Here is a 22,156-nt window from a genome sequence, read left to right on the forward strand (position 1 = left end):
CTGCTGATCGGTTGAGGACCTTCGACAGCCCTGTCAAGCTCTTCCAGACTAACTGCCTGTCTCCTGGAATCTCCTCCATGCGCTTGAGAATGTGTTGGGAGACACAGCAAACCTTCTGGCAATGGCACACATTGATGTGTCATCCTGGAGGGGTTGGACTGTCTGTGGAACCTCTGTAGGGTCCAGGTATCGCCTCATGCTACCAGAAGTGACACTTACCCTAGCCAAATGCAAAACTAGTGAAAAACAGTCAGAAAACATTAGGAAGGAAAAAAAAATGTCAGTGGCCTTCACCTGTTGTGTAAAAATTAATCCACTGCTGTAATAAATCTATGTCTGTGTGTGTATCTGACAGCAGGCCCTTTGGCCCTCCCTCTACACACCCGTAGACTCTTTCCGGTTTGCCTCAGTGTTACCCCTCTAGTGCACCCACTGTTAATTTTATGAACACAAAAGCAGCTGAAACTGACTAAAAAGCCCCTCAGTTACTTGACCAGATCACTATCCCACGTTTCACTAATTTGATGCAATACTTACCTAGATTAAAAAGTGTTCCTTTAATTTTTTGAGCAGTGTATTTTCAGCTCAGTAGCAAAGAAAAAGATTATAACTTTTATTGAAGCTTTACATCAATGAGGAAGATTTGTTCACTCACATCCTGTCTTAATACTTGTTTAAATATGACCTATCCCCACCACACGATTCTCTCTGTCACTTCCGTTTTCCCACACTGTCAAAACCACTTCAATCACTGCAAATATGTCACTGCTCTCGTCCAATGATTGTCTGTCAGCACTCTCCAGGCCAATCAACCTGTAGGCATCATTCTTTCAATTCACTGCACTTCTTTCTCCCAGGCTGTTGAACGTGGACCCTCCTCCTCCTCCTCCACATCTCCACCTCATCCAGACGTTCAGAGCACCACAACCAGACACCTGCCATCATGTCTTCACCACCAACTTCTAGACTCTTTAGGGTAATGTATTCTTTCCTAATCCTCAAAACTTGGATCAGGATGAGTTTGTTGTGCAAAGGGATAATGCCAAATTCCATATGTGACAGCCATGAAGAAAAATGCAGAAACAACATGAACCGGTGTCAACTTCATCCCTACAATAAAGAAAAACAAAGCAATGAGCCACCTGGCATCATTTACAACTCAAACAACACAGAACAAAAATAAAACAAAAACAACACAATACATATAATACAAACAGTTTTCACCATCAATCCTGTTGAAATTGGGGTTTTTTCGTCTTGTGAAAAAAGCAAAAAACATCCGAAGTCATCTTCAACTTGCAGGCTTTTTTTTAAAGTGGTGACATTGATTGAGTTGACCAGGTGTAAAGTCGGGGTTCATAGGTACCAATAGCTTTTGTATAAAAACTTAACGATATTTTGATTGTTGTGTTGTTTTAATAAACCATCATATAACTGGTTTGTATTATTCTACAATGTAGGATTGTACCATTGAATCATATGTAAATATCAATGAGTCTTGAAAATTTCTCTGGTTCTCAAGTTACGGCTCTTAAAGCATTCTTCTACAGATCGGTGTGAAGAAAACAATGCAAAAACTGACATGATCTCACCTTTAAGAATTATTAACTCACTGTTAATGTTACTATTACAGTTTAGTTTCAAGTTGATCAGAAAACAAAGGGGATTCTTCTGCACACAAGGGAGGTTTTAATTTAACTTCACAGCAACTATGAACAGGAGCTAAAACAAACCTAAAGCTAATAACTGAGATAAGTGTTACAGATTTGAGAAAAATCTCATCTGTAACCTGAAGTTCATCATTATTGTCAAACTTACATCTCGAGAAGATTCGGCAGAGAAAGTACTGAAAGAAAGAAAAAAAATAAAACAATAAATAGCTGTAATAATTTGTAACAGACTGAAACATGTGCATCATTTCAGATGTGGAGCACAGTGACCTGTTTTCAGTAAATCTAGTCTTTACCTGAGAAACTCCAAGAAAGTTGTAGAATTCATGCCACATCTTATCATTGAGGTCACAACTGAGGAGTTTGTTCTCGTGAAACAGACAGTCCACAGTGAGGAGAATGTTTGGATTCTGCACCAGTCTGCTGCTTGGAGCTATAACATGGTGACGATTGAAGGTGTGATGCATCACCACCAGAACTGCTGGTTTATCAGCTGTAAGCACAGACAGAACATGAAGAAATGAGTCAGGAACCAGATGAAACACACAGGTTTGGTTACTCTACCTGTAGCTCATGATGCAGGGCTTTAAATCCATGTGTGGCTCTTTCCTCTATGCTGTATGTGTCTCTGTTCAGCTCCTGGTGAGTTTTTTTGAAATATTTCTTTCCTGTATTTTTAGTTCTCACATTACATCTCTAAATCATTGCCTTTATAGAACAGCATCTAATCAATGAGACAGAAGTAAACATCAAATGCAGGATCAGTCACTTACAGATACGTTTTAATTCCTGTGGTATTTTTCAACATACTTGCTCCTGTTCATTTGTAGGCATGAATCAGTTCACTATAATGGCAGAGACACTAGAAAAGCTCATCTAAATAACTTCATTTCAAACTCATTTCCACCAGGAGGTGGGCTCTGTTTCACACTAATCAGTGTGAAATTTGCCAAACACTGACCAAAGGAACTCCTTACCAGGAATGTGGTCCAGAGCCTCGCTGATGTCTGTTCCAACTCGAGAAGCAACAGGACAGAAAACCAGAAGGTAATCACACTGTTCAGGAGACATCACATGAGTTTGGCCTCCTCTTTTAAACCCTTCAACAATGGGTCGGTGAGCGCCGTTCGTAGTTCCCACTACTTTGACATGGAACCTTTTCCCCGACACTTAAAATGAATCAGAGAGATAATTTAAGTTATTTAGTATAGCCACACTACATGAAAGAGGTGAAGAAAAATCTTGTCAAATAATTAGAATTTAGCAAGACTTAGCATAAATAAACATTTTGTGAACTTCATACCAGTATTTCTTTATTTTTGTGTCACTGGAGGTGTTTAGTACATGAATGAACAAATCTTCAAATCATCACCAAGAAAATTCGAACTGAATCAGCTGGTGGCTTTTTGCATCCAGCCTTCTTTAAACATTTACTGTGAGTCAAAGTGTCATTGTCAGTCAAGTAGAGATACAAAAATTTGTTAGTTCCTGGATAAAAGTTAATACACGTCTGCAGAGAAGCACTAACTCTGCTGTAGACAGATAAATACCAAATATTTAAGCTGAAGAGTTTCCATTTCTACCCTGTCAGTCCACTTCAGATTCTTATGCATGTTGTCTCATTTAAAAAAATATATATATATATATCAAACGTAACAAAAACCAGCATATTTTGTCAAAGACTGTACATTTATTTTCTCACCACTTTCCATGTCCTGGAGCATGTATCTGAAGAAACATGAAGAAAGAGAGACGAAGCTTTAGTCAACATAATTTACAGCTAAACAATATGGGATCACATTGAAAACTAAAAAATGATTTAAAGATATGTTCTTCTTTAGAACATATAAACAGGTCTGCAAGTTTGTAAAGAGTGACACTAGAAAAGGTGAGTCTGCTTGAAAGCAACTCACTTCTCAACTGACCATTTCCCCTCTGTTGTGTTCCTGATCACTGATTTAAAGCCTCACAACCATAATACAGTCACATTAATAACACAGGACAGTAGCTACATTTTACCAGGTGGCTGGACATGCATGATACAACAAGTTTATTTTGTCACTTCAAGAAAAACATATTGCGATTATAGCTTACTTTGATATCGTTTGGGTGAAGAAATGATAGCGTGCGTTACGAATTACAGCCACCAACATCAATGCGATAACAAGAAGAACCACCATCACTAGAATACAGGAAAACAAAACAATGAGCCATCTGGTGTCATTTACAACTCAAACAACACAAACCAGCATAACAATAATAACAGTACCATATTAATAATACGTACACTACCATTCAAAAGTTTGGGGTCACTTACAAATTTGCTTATGTTTGAAAGAAAAGAAGTTTTTTTTCAATGAAGATAACATTAAATGAATCGGAAATACAGTCTAGCCATTGTTAATGTGGTAAATGACTATTCTCGCTGGAAACGGCTGATTTTTAGTGGAATATCTCCATAGGGGTACAGAGGAACATTTCCAGCAACCATCACTCCTGTGTTCCAATGCTACATTGTGTTAACTGATGGTGTTGAAAGGCTAATTGATGATTAGAAAACCCTTGTACAGTTATGTTAGCACATGAATAAAACTGAGTTTTCATGGAAAACCTGAAATTGTCTGGGTGACCCCAAACTTTGACTGGTAGTGTACAATACAAATAGTTTTGGTCAACAGTCCTGTTGTGTTTGTTTCTGTAATCTAATGGACAGAGAAACACCAATTTTATTGATTTTACAAGGAAACAACACAGAAAGTCAATTATCAGAAGGACTTAAACCAATGTCCAGTTTAAGTCATGCTTAGCTCATCTTAAAAAGCTTATCTGGATGAGTCATTGTACCTAAATTCACCAAATGCCCCATACTTGACCATCTTCTGTTTCATTGATGTTTTTCTAAAGTGGCCCATCTTGATTGAGTTGACCATGTGTCCAATCTGGGGTTATAGTTAACATTAGCTTTGCAGTTAAAAATTCTGAAAGAAGGTCCATGTTCAATTAGATTTATTCCATGCATGCATATCAAGTGAAACATTCCTTGTTCAACACATGGTTGTTGTACATTAAGCATTACAAATCAATGTTTACAACGTCACTTCCTCTGCTTAAACCATTTTGTTTTGGAATATCCAGGAAAATCCATCCACATGGTCAACAGCATGACTTAATGTTACATTAGAAGGGAATGAACTGGGGAAACTGTTTTCCACAAATAGTTGGACAAAAACTACATTACACAGATATTTAATGCAGACATCAGCACACTGTATTAGTGCAACTAACTGTCTCTACAGTTTTTCTGTGTGACTAATTCTTTCTAACAAGGTTATGATGAAATAAAACAGTCATTGATAACGAAATAAAAATGAGAGGAACTGAAAACAAGTGAAAAATATACAGTATATGTCTGACATAATCCACGTGTTTGCTCATATTACCACTTTTCCTAAAATTATTTGAAGCACTATGAGTTGGAAAACCATGATTTTTCTTGTAGCCCAGTAAAAATATTATATAACTTTTTCCAGTTGGGACACTATTGGAGCGGCTTCAACAATTAGACCTGCTCAATAAAAGCTCAAATATTGACCAGAAATGTAAAACATATCATTTAAATCTTTTTTTCATAAAGTTATGCCTTGAACTGAACCATAGTGAAGTTCCTATTGGTGCCAATCACAGAAGAAAACCCTTGCCTCTTTGGTTGGTCTGCTTTAAATGATATTTCGTGTAATAACTAAGCATAACTTAATCTCTTTAATACTGACATATTACTTTGTCTCAAAATAGCAGCATATTTTGTCAAAAACTGTACATTTATTTTCTCACCACTTTGCATGTCCTGGGGCTTGTATCTGAAGAAACATGAAGAAAGACAGAGGAAGCTTTAGTCAACATAATTTAAAGCTAAAAATTTGAGATCATATTGCAAACTAAAGAAACACCGAACATTGGAAAAATGGCTGCTTAAAGCCCCACAACCATAATACAGTCACACTAATAAGAACACGGACAGTAGTTACATGTTTGCAGGTGACTGCACATACATGATATAACATGTTTATTTTGTCACTTCAAGAAAAACTTGCGATGATAGCTTACCTTGAAAAGAAATCATACCCTTTCTGAACTAAGAGCACCCCTGCCAATGCGATAAGAAGAACCACCATCACTAGAATAAAGAAAAACAAAACAAAGAGCCATCTGGTGTCATTTACAACTCAAACAACACAGAACCAACATAACACTAATCATAGTAGCATGAATATTAATACTACATTTAATAGTTTAGGCCATCAGTTCCGTTCGCTTTCCGTAATCTGATGGACAGAGAAACACCAATTACAGTGGGTATGGAAAGTATTCAGACCCCTTGAAATTTTTTACTCTGTGTCATTGCAGTCCTCAAAATGGCTGTCCACCAACGTTCACCATCCAACCTGACAGAACTGGAGAGGATCTGCAAGAAGAATGGCAGAGGATCCCCAAATCCAAGTGTGAAAAACTTGTTGCGTCATTCCCAAGAAGACTCATGGCTGTACGAGCTGAAAAGGGTGCTTCTACTCAATACTGAGCAAAGGGTCTGAATACTTATGACCATGTGATATTTCAGTTTTTCTTTTTTAATAAATTTGCAAAAAATTCTACATTTCTGTTTTTTTTCTGTCAAGATGGGGTGCTGAGTGCACATGAATGAGAAATAAAATGAACTTTTTGGATTTTGGCAAATGGCTGCAATGACACAGAGAGTGAAAAATTTCAAGGGGTCTGAATACTTTCCATACCCACTGCCTATTGATTTTACAATGAAATAACACAATGAGTCAATTATCAGAAGGACTTAAACCAATGTAGAACATATATATACACTGAAAACAATTCAAGCAAATATGAGATGGTCACATGTGAACTTTTTTTTCAATTATGATGAACTGGGGTTGAATGATCCAGAAGGAAGAAATGTGACCATACTCAAAATGTCCACTAAAATCCCTGTTAAATGGAAATAATTACTAAAGCTGCAGCAAGAGCTCAGAGCAGACACTTTGGGTAGTTATAATACACTGTGCATCTTTGTTATAATTTCCAAATAAGTGGCTTATGTTGAAGAAATTTCACTTAGTCCTTCAAAGTTTGCTGTAGTGGGGTGGTTATTGGTATTCCGGCATACGGTGGGCTTACCAGCACAAAGCACGAGTCTGTGAAGGTGAGCCGACTCAGAACATTTGGAAAGTACAAATTTTATAGGGATGGTCAGAGAGTATGGAAGGGGGCCGTATGTAAATGCAAAGGTGAATAGTGGTTAATTTTCATATGGTTGCTAATCAGTAAGAGAGGGTAATACAACAAAGAACAAAAGGCGGTTGAATCAAGAGGGATGGCAAACAGATGCAAATAGCAGAAGTATGATAACAAAATGTAAGAGGGGAATCTGACAGACAGTAATAAATGACAAAAGATTGAAAGAATTGTGGATAACTGTGGGAAAAGGAATGAAGGAGTGATATGTGGCAGAGTCTAAGGTGTGCGCTATTTTCTTCATCATTTATGTAATTTACAGTATATAAATACTGTCACATTTAGCCCGTTAAACTTCAGTGTCCCGCCGGTGGTACACTTACTAATTTGCATAGGAATTTCAAGAATGTCCGAAGGCTGCAAACGCGATTATACAAACACTATACGCCGATGGAAAGCTTAGATTCTCATGAATCCGCCGGTATAAACCACTTTCAGATGTGATTACCACAGCGGGTAATATGAACACATTTGTCCGACAAACAACGAATATCCATCCATCCGTTCTCTATACACGGCTTCAACGCACACAGCGCGACTCACATTTCCGGGTTCATTATTACACACAGAAAAAAATATTCCACAAAAAACGGCCATAATCCAACCTTTTACATCCAGATGACACAAGCCAGTAAACTATTTTGTCCAAAACATGTCCTGAAGTCGGTATAAAATCCAAGAATCGGTCGTTTTCAAGGAAATGCACCTCGCGATGCACGTCCAATATTCCCTGTACTTCTCGTCATATTTTTTATTTACAAATAGAATATTAGCGATTTTTTTGTACTGAAAATGGCTGGAATTGACCGCAGCTTAAAGGGTTAGGATTGTCATTCGTCATGTTGTACTTGTCCTTAATCACTGCATCTCCATGGGTCATACTTTAAAGATATGAGTAATGGTCACAACATTTCCTTCAAAAAGTCTACTAAAAGTCAGAATTCTTTGAGGTTTTTCACCACTTATAAAACTTTTAGCTACAAAACAACATCAACAGTATAGGGTATCATTTTAACATGCTGCATTGTTGTTTTATGATTACAATTTAGCTTCAAGTCGATAAGAAATCAAAGGTGAGTCCCCTGCCCATAACAGTGAGGGAGGTTTTAATTCAACTTCACAGCAGCTATGAAGAGGAGCATCAAACACACCTAACACTAATGTGAGATAGGTGTTACAGGAGACTTGAGAAAAATCTGATCCGTAACCTGAAGTTCATCATTACTGTCACACTTACATCTCGAGGAGATTCTCCAGAAAGGGTACTGAGAGAAAAAAAAATTAACAGTAAAAAGTTTTGTAACAGACTGCAACATGTGCATCATTTCAGACGTGGAGCACAGTGACCTGTTTTCAGTAAATCTAGTCTTTACCTGAGAAACTCCAAGGAAGTTGTAGAATTCATGCCACATCTGATCATTGAGGTCACAACTGAGAAATTTGTTCTCATGAAACAGACAGTCCACAGTGAGGAGAATGTTTGGATTCTGCACCAGTCTGCTGCTTGGAGCTATAACATGGTGACGATTGAAGGTGTGATGCATCACCACCAGAACTGCTGGTTTACCAGCTGTAAGCACAGACAGAACATGAAGAAATGAGTCAGGAACCAGATGAAAAACACAGGTTTGGTTACTCCACCTGTAGCTCATGACGCAGGGCTTTAAATCCATGTGTGGCTCTTTCCTCTATGCTGTATGTGTCTCTGTTCAGCTCCTGTTGAGTTTTCTGAAATATTTATTTTCTGTGTTTTTATTTCTCACATTACATTTCTAAATCATTGCCTTTATAGAACAGCATCTTATCTAAATGAGACAGAAGTAAACACCAAATGCAGAATCAATCACTTATAGATACATTTTAATTACTGTGGTATTTTTCAACATACTTTCTCTTGACTATTAGGAGGCATGAATCAGTTCACTATAATGGCAGAGACACTAAAGAAGCTCATCTAAATAACTTCATTTCAAACTCATTTCCACCAGGTTGTGGGCTCTGTGCCTGGAGGTCACTAATCAGTGTGAAATTTGCCAAACACTGACCAAAGGAACTCCTTACCAGGAATGTGGTCCAGAGCCTCGCTGATGTCTGTTCCAACTCGTGTAGCAACAGGACAGAAAACCAGAAGGTAATCACACTGTTCAGGAGATATCACCTCAGTTTGGCCTCCTCTTTTCAACCCTTCAACAATGGGTCGGTGAGCGCCGTTCGTAGTTCCCACTACTTTGACAAAGAACTTTTTCCCCAACACTTGAAATAAATCAAAAAGTTTAAGTTATTGTTGAGCTGAAACATCATTTAGTGTAGCAACACTACATGAAAGAGGTGAAGAAAAATCTTGTCAAATAATTACATTTTAGCCAGATATAGCCTAATTAACAAACTTATTGTAAAATGCATCACAGTTTTTCTTTATTTTTGTGTCACTGGAGGTGTTCAGTACATGAATGAACAAATCTTCAAACTATTACCAAGAAAATTCAAAATGAAATGAATCAACTGGTGGCTTTTTGTATCCAACCTTCTTTAAACATTTACTGTGAGTCAAAGTGTCATCATCAGTCAAGTAGAGATACAAAAATGTGTTAGTTCCTGCTAGAAGATAATACACATCTGCAGAGAAGCACTATTTCTGCTGCAGACAGATAAATACCTAACATTTAAGCTTCCATTTCTAACCTGTCAGTCCACTTCAGATTCTTATGCATGTTGTCTCAATAACAAGATCGTGAAACTGAGTTAAGACAAGTGTGTGTTATTTTTGTCTCACTCTGTAGATCCTCACTGCAGTGTTCGAATACCCAAAACTGTTGTCATTTTCCTAAATCTTTACCAAATTTGATGACATTTGAACTGTTCGTTCGTTCATTAGTTTGGTACCATCACTTGGGGGCACAAAGATTAGAAAATGCTACATAATTTTCTGCTAGATGCACATTTTTAACCAGATCTATTACTTTAAATTACTATGGCTACAAAGTTGACCCATAATATTAGGCTGAACAATTATTTGTAGGCTCATCAGTCTATGAGAAACTTGTTTCACAAAGAAGCAGTCAGACACTGATAAGATCCTGAAATATTACTTTGTCTTGAAAAAGCAACAATTTTTGTCAAAACTTGTAGATCTGTGTTCTTACCAGTTTCCATATCCTGGGGCATGTATCCGAAGAAACATAAATAAAGACAGAAGAACGTTTAGTCAACATAATTTAAAACTAAACAAAGCAATCAGCTGCAAACATGTCACAAATTCTCTTGTCACAGTTGCTCAGTGGAGGTACAGGTCCAAATAACTCAGAAGTGGATCACCTGGAAAACTCTAAACATGGTGGAGACTCAGCAGTTCACAGCCTCACAGAGATGATTAAAACATTTTAAGACCATTACTTACGACTTAGATTGATTCCTGGTGTTTCTGGCGTGTTCCTTCCTCACAGTGCAGATTGACAGCTCCTCTGTCGGTGAAACACTTTCACTTTCGTTTTGGACTTCCTCAAGGAAACCAGTGTTCAACCTTTTGAGTTTCAAGGACCGGTTTTCTTCTGTCTCAGCCTATCCCTCTTTTCTTAAAAAAAAGAAAAAGAAAAAAACGCTCTCCAGAGACGTTTGTTTTCAGGCATTTTTGCAGGGGTTAGATTGACTGCTTTATTTACCGGAATTGACGGACAGACGAGCTAGTTATTTTCAAAATAAAACACCGTGCAGTCTCCACCGGAGATAACTTTCTCTGTTTGTGATTGTACTCAGTAACTGCGGTTAGTCCAACTATTCAGAGTAAGTGTAGAGAGCAGTAATCCACATTTGAATAATTTTTCGTATGTTAATTTAAAAAATTGTTCTAGTCTCTTAGATGTGCTACAGTACGTAAATTTAAAGAAAAACCTTGGTAATGAAGGGAAGGCAGGATAACAGGGCGTTTGTCTTGGGGCAAGTTTAGTGTGTGCCAGACGGTTCTGTGGTTATTTGGTAAACAGTGATCTGTTGAATGTTAAACTTCAATTCAATTCAATTTATATAGAGGCAATTACAGTCAAATTATCTCAAGATGCTTTACAGAACCCATATGCCTGACCCCCAGAGCAAGCCCCAAGGCGACAGTGGCAAGGAAAACACCCTTTTAACAGGGGAAAAAAATCTTGGCCAGAACCCGGCTCTTTATGTGGGGAGAGCCATCTGCCTACTGCCCGGGCGGGTTGAAAAAGGGGCAGAACTTTAGTACAGCTGAACGGGTTAAAGCACAATAACTTTTTTAAAAGCTAAAATACACAGCAGAGAAATACAGGTTGAGAAGTTCATTTTTATAATGACGGACAGCTGAGGCAGCAACTAACACAGGTGTTCAGCGGTAAGTTAGCCACCCGTGCTAATTAGCCCGCTAGCTAACTTAGCCGCTTAGCTAGCTAACGCGTCTGGACCAACTACTGAAAGTTGGTTAGAAGTATTTATCTTCTTACCGTGTCTTACTCCAAAAACAAGGTCAACAGCAGCCAGAGATGCTACCAGACAAGCTGGCTGTCTTCCATACATATCTATGGCCTGACCATAGACCGTGGTCTATGCTAACGTTCCATCCACCTGGAGACTCGGATCAAAACGTAACAATTATTACCCACAATTCCAAGCGTCGACCTCAGACTAAATTAATCCAGCTGCTCACACGAAAACTAAAGCAAATAAAAATGTCAAACCACCGTGGGGTGGTCAGGTTTTCCTGGGAGATTGTGTCACACGTGGAAATGCCTCCACAAAATTAGTCAACACCATGAGTGAGACGAACATCCGGTCAGTTGACTATATATATAGCTGGAATGCTCTCATAAAATTTGGTAGCAGGTTTGACTTATTGCAGGGGAAGTTCTGTACCACACCAGCACGATTATCACTGAAATAAAGTGCCAGTGGGACACTTCACGCTTGAAGTGGAGGAAGATTGGCCAACTCCCAAGGCCGACGGGAGGAGTAGGTGGCTTGGTGCACCGGGGAACGGAACCTGTAATAAGTCAAACCTGTGAGGTAGGTTACCTCGTTTTTTCAAAACACATCATTTAATTTTTTTATAATTTTATTTATTCGTTATTTTAGTTATTTTTTAAAATCTGTATTTATCTATATTTATGTATCTGGAAACATCCAGCGGTTCTGACTGTTTCTGAAATGGAGCTCAATCACTTTTTGAAAATGCTTCAATCACGATTGCAGCTTGAGAGCTTTTTCTATTTCTGCAGTTTAATGGATCTCATCACACACCAGTCACGTAAACTAACCACGCTTTTGGAAGCACACGAATTTTGCTCATTCTGTTGGTGACGGTAGATCACACACTGACACTTCAGCTCCACCTGAAGACCAGCGTCTTCCACAGTCCCACGTCCTGCCATCAACAGCTCCACTCATGTTTGTCTTTAGCTGGGTGCAGATTTACCTTTGTTACAGTGCAAATTATCTGCTGATGGATAATTTTCACTGAAACAAAAGTATATCTGTGAAATAAATGCAGCTCGAAACACGGGGAAACGTGAAGTCAAATGACAGACACAGACTGTGACGTAATGGCTCACGCACTCCCTTTGTGTCCTCTCACGGCTTTTTCTTGTCGGTGGCCGAGTGGTTAAAACTGCGCGCTTAAGACTCGAAGGTCGGCGAATCGAATCCTGTCGCGTCCAATTTTAGATGGCAACGGTAGTCTGTGACCTCCTGCGAGGCTCAGCTTTGCTCAACTGACTTGTCGTTAATGACAGCATTTCGATGGTATGTGTCACAGTTTTGCACCAAAGCACCATGTCAAATTCCTCCTTAGTGTAATGAGTTACATTTAGTTAATGCAACTGTCAGTGGAGGGCTGCACAGTGATGTAGTGGTTAGCACCTTTGCCTTGCAGCAAGAAGATTCCCGGTTGAAATCCCGGCCTGAGCCTGGGATCTTTCTGCATGGAGTTTGCATGTTCTCCCTGTGCATGCGTGGGTTTTCTCCAGGCCCTCTGGCTTCCTCCCATATGCTGAGGTTAATTGATTACTCTAAATTGGGCCTGCATGTGAATGTGAGTGTGATAGTTTGTCTGTATATGTAGCCCTGTGATAGACTGGCGATCTGTCCAGGGTGGCCCCCCCGCAACCCCAGTGAGGACAAAGTGGTGTACAGAGAATGGGTGGATGATCTGAATGTGCATTATAAACAATGATAGCTGACAAGGCCTGAAGGTGGATTTTGTTCAATTGATTCAGAGGTTTGATTTTGGAAAGTAAGTCACAATTTACTTTTATGATGAAACTAAACTGTCATTGACTCTGGAGTCTCACTTGGGTAACTTGTAATGATTGTCCAGTCTGGGCATTTTCACAGTCTTCATGGTAATAGAGCAGAGTCAGAACTTGCAATTTGATAGTTTTACTTTAACTATAGATTATTGTAGGACGTTGATTGAATTAAATGACTCTGTAAACCAGCAAATACAGTGGGTATGGAAAGTATTCAGACCGCTTAAAATTTTTCACTCTGTGTCATTGCAGCCATTTGCCAAAATCAAAAAGTTCATTTTATTTCTCATCAATGTACACTCAGCACCCCATCTTGACAGAAAAAAAACAGAAATGTAGAATTTTTTGCAAATGTATTTAAAAATAAAAACTGAAATATCACATGGTCATAAGTATTCAGACCCTTTGCAGCGACATTCATATTTAACTCACTTGCTGTCCATTTCTTCTGATCCTCCTCGAGATGGTTCTGCTTCTTTATTGGAGTCCAGCTGTGTTTAATTATTCTGATTGGACTTGATTAGGAAAGGCACACACCTGTCTATATAAGACCTTACAGCTCACAGTGCGTGTCAGAGCAAATGAGAATCATGAGGTGCTTTTGTTTTCTCTGCCATTCCACCAACTATAAAACCTTTACTTTTCACTTGAAGAGGCTCAGTTTGTTTCCTATTAATAGCACCAATAGGAGCTTTAAAAAAGTAGAGTAAGATGCCAAGTCATACTTTATGAGAGAAAAATGATTGAAATTACATGTTTTGCATTTGCGGCCATTATTTGAGCTTGTATTGAGCAGGTCTGATTGGTGAAACCACTCCAATAGTGTCCCAAATGAAGGACTTATATAATACTGTTACTGCGCTACAAGAAAAATCATGGTTTTCACACTCATAGTGTTTCAAATACTTTTCGGAAAAGCGGTAACATGAGCAATCATGTTCATATTCAATTAGATTTATTTCATTCATGTACTATCAAGGGCTGCACAGTGGGTTAGTGGTTAGCACGTTTGCCTTGCAGCAAGAAGATCCCGGTTTGAATCCTGGGGCGTATATGTAGCCCTACGACAGACTGGCGACCTGTCCAGGGTGTCCCCTGCCTTCGCCCGAGTCAGCTGGGATATGCTCCAGCACCCTCCGCGACCCTAGTGAGGAGGATAAAGCGGTGTATAGAGGATGGATGTAGTATCAAGTGAAAGATTCCTTGTTCAAAGCATGATCATGGTTGTTGTACAATTAGCATTACAGATCAATGTTTACAATATTACTTCCTCTGCTTAAACCATTTTGTCTAATGACAGGTATCTACAAATGATACACCCATATCATATAACATCTGTGTGTTTTGCTGAAAACTCTCTTGTCACAGTAGAGTAAAAGGTTCAAATAACTTGGAAGTGGATCACCTGGAAAACTCTAAAACATGGTGGAGACTCAGCAGTTCATGTAACTCACAGAGATGACTTAAAACATTTAAGACGATTACTTACGACATAGATTGATTCTTGGTGTCTCCGGCGTGTTCCTTCCACACAGTGCAGACTGACAGCTCCTCACTATCGGTGAAACACTTTCACTTTTGGACTTCTTCAAGGAAACTGCCACAGCAATGTTCAACCTTTTTTCTTTGGTTTTTTATACCAAGGACCGGTTTCAAGGACCAGTTTTCTTCTGTCTCAGCCTCTCACTCTTTTTAAAGAAACTCTCCAGAGAAGTTTGTTTTCAGGCATTTTAGCTAATATATCAGCCAATTTAATCTTATTATTATTAAATTATCATTTGTCAGTGAGTGAAAGTACAAAGAGGTCGGGAAGTACATCATGCCTGATCAGCATCCAGAATAATACCTCCTGACACTCTGCTGCCAGACCACTTCAGCCACCATGGTCAGACGTCTCTTTGTCAGAGGACACCTTGTGTCAGAAGAAAGCATTTTCAAAACAGTACAATGATATCACCGCCTGACAAGGATGTTGGAAACGTCCTCTCCCAGGGAGACCCCCACGGCAAGGATCTCCATCCCTGTACCTTCCTCTCCTGCCAGCTCCAGGTAGATTTTAATGTCTTTGTGTCTTTTTCCAGCTTTAGCAGCTCCATCAGAATCAATCCGGTTTTCATTTCAGTTCAACTCTGGATCTCAGCTTGTCTTGTCCTGGCACTACTCTCGTAATATTTACCGGGCTGCATGTTTCATTGTTGTCTTGCACAAATCTGAAACTTTATTCAGGTCACTTCAGAGAAGATTTTTTAAGGATCTCTCTTAATTTGACTTTGTTCATCCCTTCAGTCTGACCAGACTCCTATTCTCAGTCATCAAAAAACATTCATACACCATGATGGTGCTATCATTCTCTATTGAGTTGGTGCTGACCAGAGATTAACTGTATCCTTAGCTTAAAAAGAGCAGTGAGATAAAATGGAAACTGAGGGTTTTTTTGTTTTACTTTAACCTCATTTTAATAATGAAATCATTGAGTTTGTTATCAGTGATGAGACAAAGTTACAGAGACAAGCATCACAAATAAAACCATTTGGATTCATTTGTATTTATTCTTTACACAAAATGTAATCTTAATATTATATTCTGCACAAAACAGCATACTTATTTCTCTGAGCTGTTTTGTTTTTATTTAATCTGCATATCTAATCTTATAATGTAATCACACATTTAAACACATACTGTCATGAAACATTTATCTCAAAAGCACAGTTACTGTCAGATGACGGGTATCTTTGCATTTACATTCTCATCAAACAACACATGAACATTTTTTCAGTATTAAAACAATACTAACAGACATATTACTGCACAAGGGCTATCAGTTTCTGTAACTACTTTCCACAAAGAAAAACATTTCATAGTAAGTGATAAGGGACAACATATACAGCCTGGATGCTGTGTAAATATTAATAGATAATGTGAGGCTTCAGCTGTCTGAATTCCAGCATTACAAAATCAAATGTTCAGTTCAGCAGCAAAGGAAAAAAAAGATTCCAATTTTAAATCAAGCTTTATAGCAATGAGAAAGATTTTCTCAAGCATCCCATCTCAATACCTCTTTAAATATGAGCTATTCCCACCATACTATTGTCTCTGTCACTTCTGTTTTCCCACATTGTCAAAACCACTTCAATCACTTTAACTGTCATCACTCATGTCTTTCAATTCACTGCAGTTCCGTTGCTCTTTCTCCCATGCTGGTGAGCGTACACCTTCCTCCTCCGCATCTCCACCACATCCAGATGTTCCAAGGACCATGACCAGTCACCTGCCATCTCCTCTTCACCACCAACAGGAGGAGCAATTACACAAACAAATACCCTTTAAAGTTATGTTCTTCTTCAGAACATATAAACAGGTCTGCAATTTTGTAAAGAATGATGCTAGAAAAGGTGAATCTCCTTTAAAGCAACTCACTTCTCAACTGACCATTTTCCCTCTGTTATGTTCCAGATATATCACTGATTTAAAGCCTCACAACCATAATACAGTCACACTAATAATAACACAAGACTGTAGCTACATGTTTACAGGTGACTACACATGTAAGATATAACAAGTTTATGAACGTTCATTTCAAGAAAAAAGTATTGTGATGATAGCTTACCATCGGTTTGTAGGCTTTCCAAATTCCATACGAAAAAAACACCATCACCAACGGTGAAAAAATACGCATATACTTATTTTTCATGCCTACAAAAAAGAAAAACAAAGCAATGAGCCATTTAAAACCAAACCAACATGACAATAATATTAGTAGCATCAATATTAATAACACATGATCGTTTTGGTCATCAGTCCTGCACTGTTTGTTTATTGTAATCTGATGGAGACAGTAACATCAGTTATATTGATTTTATATTGAATAACATAAGAAGTTAATTATCAGAAGGACTTAAGCCACTTTTTGTCCACTTTAAGTCTTATCTTATAAAACTTATCAATGCAGAATGTTTAAATGATAGACTATACTGTTGATGTTGTTTTGTAGATAAAAGTTTTACAAATGGTAAAATAAAAATATCATACAATAATACTGACTTTTAATGGACTTTTTTATGAAATATTGTGACCCTCACTCATATCATTAAAGTGTCTGCTCCAGTTTTAGAAGTCATTTCCATGAAACCTGGGATTTCAGTGGACATTTTGAATACGGTCACTTTTATTCCTCTGGGTCATTCGACCTCAGTTCAACAAATCTGAAAAAGGTTCCTGACCGACCATCTCATATTTGTCCCATTTTATTCTGAGCACACACATGCTATTATGTAAAACGCTTGCAAAATCTGGGGTCATAGATAACTTTAGTTTTTGCGTTAATTATTGAAGAAGGTGGGGTCATGTTGATTTTTACATTGTTTTATTTGCTTCAATCTGTAGAGAAATGTTTGAAGAGCCACAACTTGAGAAATAATGGAGCTAGAGTCCTGAAAATTTGGACACTCATTGATATGTACACATGGTTCAATGGTAGAACCCTACTTTGTGGAATAATACAAACCGGTTATATGATGGTGCAAATTTGGCCAAATAGAGCTTTCGTTTACTCTGACATTCCACCAACTATAAAACCTTTACTTTTCACTTGAAGAGGCTCAGTTTGTTTCCTATTAATAGCACCAATAGGAGCTTTAAAAAAGTAGAGTGAGATGCCAAGTTATACTTTATGATTGAAAAATGATTGAAATTACATGTTTTGCATTTGCAGCCATTATTTGAGCTTGTATTGAGCAGGTCTGATTGGTGAAACCACTCCAATAGTGTCCCAAATGAAGGACTTGTATAATACTGTTACTGCACTACAAGAAAAATCATGGTTTTACAACTCATAGTGTTTCAAATACTTTTAGGAAAAGCGGTAACATGAGCAATCATGTTCATATTCAATTAGATTTATTTCATTCATGTAGTATCAAGTGAAACATTCCTTGTTTAAAGCATGATCATGGTGGTTGTACAATTAGCATTACAGATCAATGTTTACAATATTACTTCCTCTGCTTAAACCATTTTGTCTAATGACAGGTATCTACAAATGATACACCCATATCATATAACATCTGTGTGTTTTGTAAGAGCCAAGAAGGTCCATCCACATGGTCAACAACGTGAACTTAATTTTGCATCAAAGGTGAATGTACTGGGGAAACCATTTTCCACAATTAGACAACAAGTACTTTAAATAGGGATTTAATGCTGACATCAGTGCACTGTGTATTACTGCAACTAACTTTCTCTACACCACTTTTCTGTGTGACTAATTCTTTTCTAACAAGGTTATAATGAAATAAAATCTATGTTTTTAAATTTGTTTTTTATTATGATTGCGGGGGAATATCAGATAGACAGAAACATTGACATTTTTTGACCAAATTTGCACCATCATATAACTGGTTTGTATTTTTCTACAATGTAGGATTTTACCATTGAATCATATGTACAAATCAATGAATCTCCAAAATTTCTAGCTACATTATTTCTCAAGTTATGGCTTTTCAAACATTCCTCTACAGATCTGTGTGAAGAAAACAATGAAAAAACTGACATGATCTCACCTTCTTGAAGAATTATTAACTCACTGTTAATGTTACTATTACAGTTGAGTTTCAAGTTGATCAGAAAACAAAGGCGATTCTTCTGCACACAAGGGAGGTTTTAATTTAACTTCACAGCAACTATGAACAGGAGCTAAAACAAACCTAAAGCTAATAACTGAGATAAATGTTACAGATTTGAGGAAAATCTCATCTGTAACCTGAAGTTCATCATTACTGTCAAACTTACATCTTGAGAAGATTCGGCAGAGAAAGTGCTGAAAGAAAGAAAAAAAAAATAAAACAAAAAGTTGTAATGATTAGTAACAGATTCCAACATGTGCATCATTTCAGATGTGGAGCACAGTGACCTGTTTTCAGTAAATCTAGTCTTTACCTGAGAAACTCCAAGAAAGTTGTAGAATTCATGCCACATCTGATCATTGAGGTCACAACTGAGGAGTTTGTTCTCGTGAAACAGACAGTCCACAGTGAGGAGAATGTTTGGATTCTGCACCAGTCTGCTGCTTGGAGCTATAACATGGTGACGATTGAAGGTGTGATGCATCACCACCAGAACTGCTGGTTTACCAGCTGTAAGCACAGACAGAACATGAAGAAATGAGTCAGGAACCAGATGAAACACACAGGTTTGGTTACTCTACCTGTAGCTCATGATGCAGGGCTTTAAATCCATGTGTGGCTCTTTCCTCTATGCTGTATGTGTCTCTGTTCAGCTCCTGGTGAGTTTTCTGAAATATTTATTTCCTGTATTATTATTTCTCATATTACATCTCTAAATCATTGCGTTTATTGAACAGCATCTTATCTAAATAAGACATAAGTAAACACCAAATGCAGGATCAGTCACTTACAGATACGTTTTAATTACTGTGGTATTTTTCAACATACTTTCTCCTGATCATTTTTAGGCATGGACCAGTTCACTATAATGGCAGAGACACTAGAAAAGCTCATCTAAACTTCAATTCAATTCAATTTAGTTTATATAGCACCAATTACAGTCAAATTGTCTCAAGATGCTTTACAGAACACCCTTTTAACAGGGAAAAAAACCTTGGCCAGAACCCGGCTCTTGATGTGGGAGGATCCATCTGCCTGCTGGCCGGGCGGGTTGTAAGGGGCAGAACTTCAGTGCAGCTGAACGGGTTTGCTGCTAACCTTGAAGTAAAAAACTACAACTAAATGAAACATGGACTGAATTTAACACTCATGTATCCTTGGCAATGCTAAAGTTTCAGCTTTTTACCAAAGTTCACAACACAAGTAAAGATTTTTTCATGAAAACTTCAGGGATGACGGCTAACCACAAGTATTCTGATCAATTCTTCTTCATGATCAATATCAGGACAGATGTTACAACTCCAGCTGTTCTACCAGACTGCAGTTATTCACAGAGAAATTAAAACATCACATTCCTCATAAAAACTAAATGGGACTTTTATTAAATAAAGTGTTGGTGAATAAACAGTGTATTTAAATGAGGAGACGTGACACTTCCACAGCATGGATCACCATCATCTGGATCTGCTGTTGATTCAGAGCTGAATGTCAGAATGAAGTGAGATAGAAAATCAAAACAGGGATTCTATTTCCAACCAAGACTGGAATAAAAATTAGAACGTTATGAGGTTATTAATGCAACTAGATCCTTTCAGATGGAAGGATTTACTTCTAAGTTCTAATTCAAGTTTCAGTTGGAGCACTTTGCATTCACAAAGAAAAACAGCGATACCTTCGTAGCAACATTTAATAATCGGCTCAGTTTGTTCCTGAGCATCTGAACCTTAAATCCAGTGAGAGGACCATCCACAGAGAACTTCAAGACCTTCCATCGGCTGGATCAGATGTGGCATCATCTCCCTCTGAACATCTGGATGACAGGAGAAAAGACAGAAATCAAACACAGATCACGGAAATACAATTTATTCACTTTCATCATTTTATAAAAGTAGCATGAACTTTTTAAAAACTGGACAACATCAGTAATGAAAGTAAATGTTTTGATCTCGTGTTGAAGTGAAATTTAAAGTCAATTTTAATGACAGTTCATCCTGAGAGGAGTGAGAACGGAGCTTTTCTTTCCTTTTTAGAATATTCCCTCAAAATATTCTGTTTGTTATTGGCTTCAGAAGCATTTTTCTTGACTTATTTATTTTTAGATACCTCAGATTGATGCACTTTGCTGGTTTGCAGATAATTTCATGTACAATAACAATCACGATCTTCGATTCTAACATATTTTGCTAAAAAACTGCAAACCTTCTCAACCATCTCTCAGTCTGCAAAATTCCAGCTGCGACAAAGAATTATCTGATGTAGTCATTATTAGAATCTTTACTGAACCAGACCTGGAATTAATACAAATCTGTATATGGATATTGTTGGAGCCTATTTCTATTAATTGATGATTGATTGTTTGAATTGTTTTGATCATTTTGCTGGTTGTGATTATGATTAACTGCTCACCTGTCTCCGACTTGTTGAGCCATCCCACTCCCTTGATTAAGGGAGAGCGATCAGCTGTCGCTTGGAGGGCTCTGCTTTTTGTGTTGTAGGAGTGAGAGTTTATCAACCACTAAATTTTGTTATTTTTGCATTTTGAGAAAGTCAACAACGGGGAATAGTTAACTTGTGTTTACGTAAATAAAACTTGTTTTTGAATCATAGTAGATCTCCGCATGTGCTTATTAAATTAGTGAGTCGTAAACCTCCTCCTCAAAAGACGAACCGGACTGTTTTGGACGTCTTGTTTTTTGAAAGCAACAGCAGCCATAACAAGTTGATAAACTTCACTAAGAACTCGGAAGGAATTGGAAACGATAGTGAGTCCAGGCGATCGCTCGTCATCAGGAAATGAACCCGGCGAGTCGTGAGTAAAATCAGCTGATCAAATGTATGAATGGATGCGCCGCTGCGCGCGCAAGAAACAGTTGAAGACAGCGGAAAGCAAAGCTGTGAATTATGGATTGTGGACATGGATGGTTTGATGCTGGATGTTTGAGATTTGAAGGACTATAAGGGCATTAGAGGAAATTGTGTAGTTATTGCAATGATGTTTGGCACGAAAGAGACCGCAGCTGAGGCGGAGGATGTGTTGAGAACGCGCATTGCTTCGCGCAGAGCCAAACTGGGCGCGTGCACGAGGAAACTGAATGAAATAAAGGCTTTGTTGACTGACGATGGAAATGTTGATGAAGTAAATGACACATTTGAAATGTTTAAAAGAGCTGTGGATGAATTCAAAGGTGCTCATAAATTGGTGCAAGAACTCTTATCAGAAGAGGAAAGAGAAAATGATTTCAATGACTGGTATGAACCCAGAATAACAAATTTGGATTATTTTAAGAAAGATGTTGAAACATGG

General features: G+C 37.9%; 1 protein-coding gene and 1 long non-coding RNA gene across 4 annotated transcripts in view; one reads left to right on the forward strand and one right to left on the reverse strand.

Moving 5' to 3' along the window:
- Nucleotides 1-6,319, forward strand: part of LOC110950242 (uncharacterized) — a 39,207-nt gene extending 32,888 nt beyond the window's left edge. The window contains exons 7-9 of the long non-coding RNA XR_007947442.1: nucleotides 858-976; nucleotides 2,581-2,717; nucleotides 6,075-6,319. This is a non-coding gene — a long non-coding RNA (uncharacterized LOC110950242). The remainder of the gene's footprint in view (nucleotides 1-857; nucleotides 977-2,580; nucleotides 2,718-6,074) is intronic.
- Nucleotides 974-21,333, reverse strand: si:ch211-245h14.1 (uncharacterized protein LOC563420 homolog). 3 transcript variants are annotated; one of them, XM_051960535.1, is made up of 11 exons: nucleotides 9,033-9,649; nucleotides 8,345-8,541; nucleotides 8,209-8,236; nucleotides 5,775-5,844; nucleotides 5,502-5,527; nucleotides 3,765-3,852; nucleotides 3,373-3,398; nucleotides 2,648-2,839; nucleotides 1,967-2,163; nucleotides 1,819-1,846; nucleotides 974-1,110 (listed from the first exon to the last, which is right to left on the reverse strand). In XM_051960535.1, exons 2-11 carry the CDS (start codon nucleotides 8,513-8,515, stop codon nucleotides 992-994), a joined length of 945 nt encoding a protein of 314 aa, XP_051816495.1. In that variant the 5' UTR covers nucleotides 8,516-8,541; nucleotides 9,033-9,649; the 3' UTR covers nucleotides 974-991. The 3 variants fall into 3 exon arrangements, 1 of the variants encoding a protein (XP_051816495.1); XR_007947440.1 differs by lacking the exons at nucleotides 974-1,110; nucleotides 1,819-1,846; nucleotides 1,967-2,163; ... (6 more) ...; nucleotides 8,345-8,541; nucleotides 9,033-9,649 and adding exons at nucleotides 12,661-14,375; nucleotides 14,721-16,511; nucleotides 16,839-16,924; ... (1 more) ...; nucleotides 19,166-19,362; nucleotides 20,576-21,333; XR_007947441.1 differs by lacking the exons at nucleotides 974-1,110; nucleotides 1,819-1,846; nucleotides 1,967-2,163; ... (6 more) ...; nucleotides 8,345-8,541; nucleotides 9,033-9,649 and adding exons at nucleotides 12,661-14,375; nucleotides 14,721-16,924; nucleotides 19,019-19,046; nucleotides 19,166-19,362; nucleotides 20,576-21,333.
- Nucleotides 21,334-22,156: the final 823 nt, after the last annotated feature.

Source organism: Acanthochromis polyacanthus, chromosome 16 (genome assembly GCF_021347895.1).
Source record: "Acanthochromis polyacanthus isolate Apoly-LR-REF ecotype Palm Island chromosome 16, KAUST_Apoly_ChrSc, whole genome shotgun sequence".
Taxonomy (NCBI): domain Eukaryota; kingdom Metazoa; phylum Chordata; class Actinopteri; family Pomacentridae; genus Acanthochromis; species Acanthochromis polyacanthus.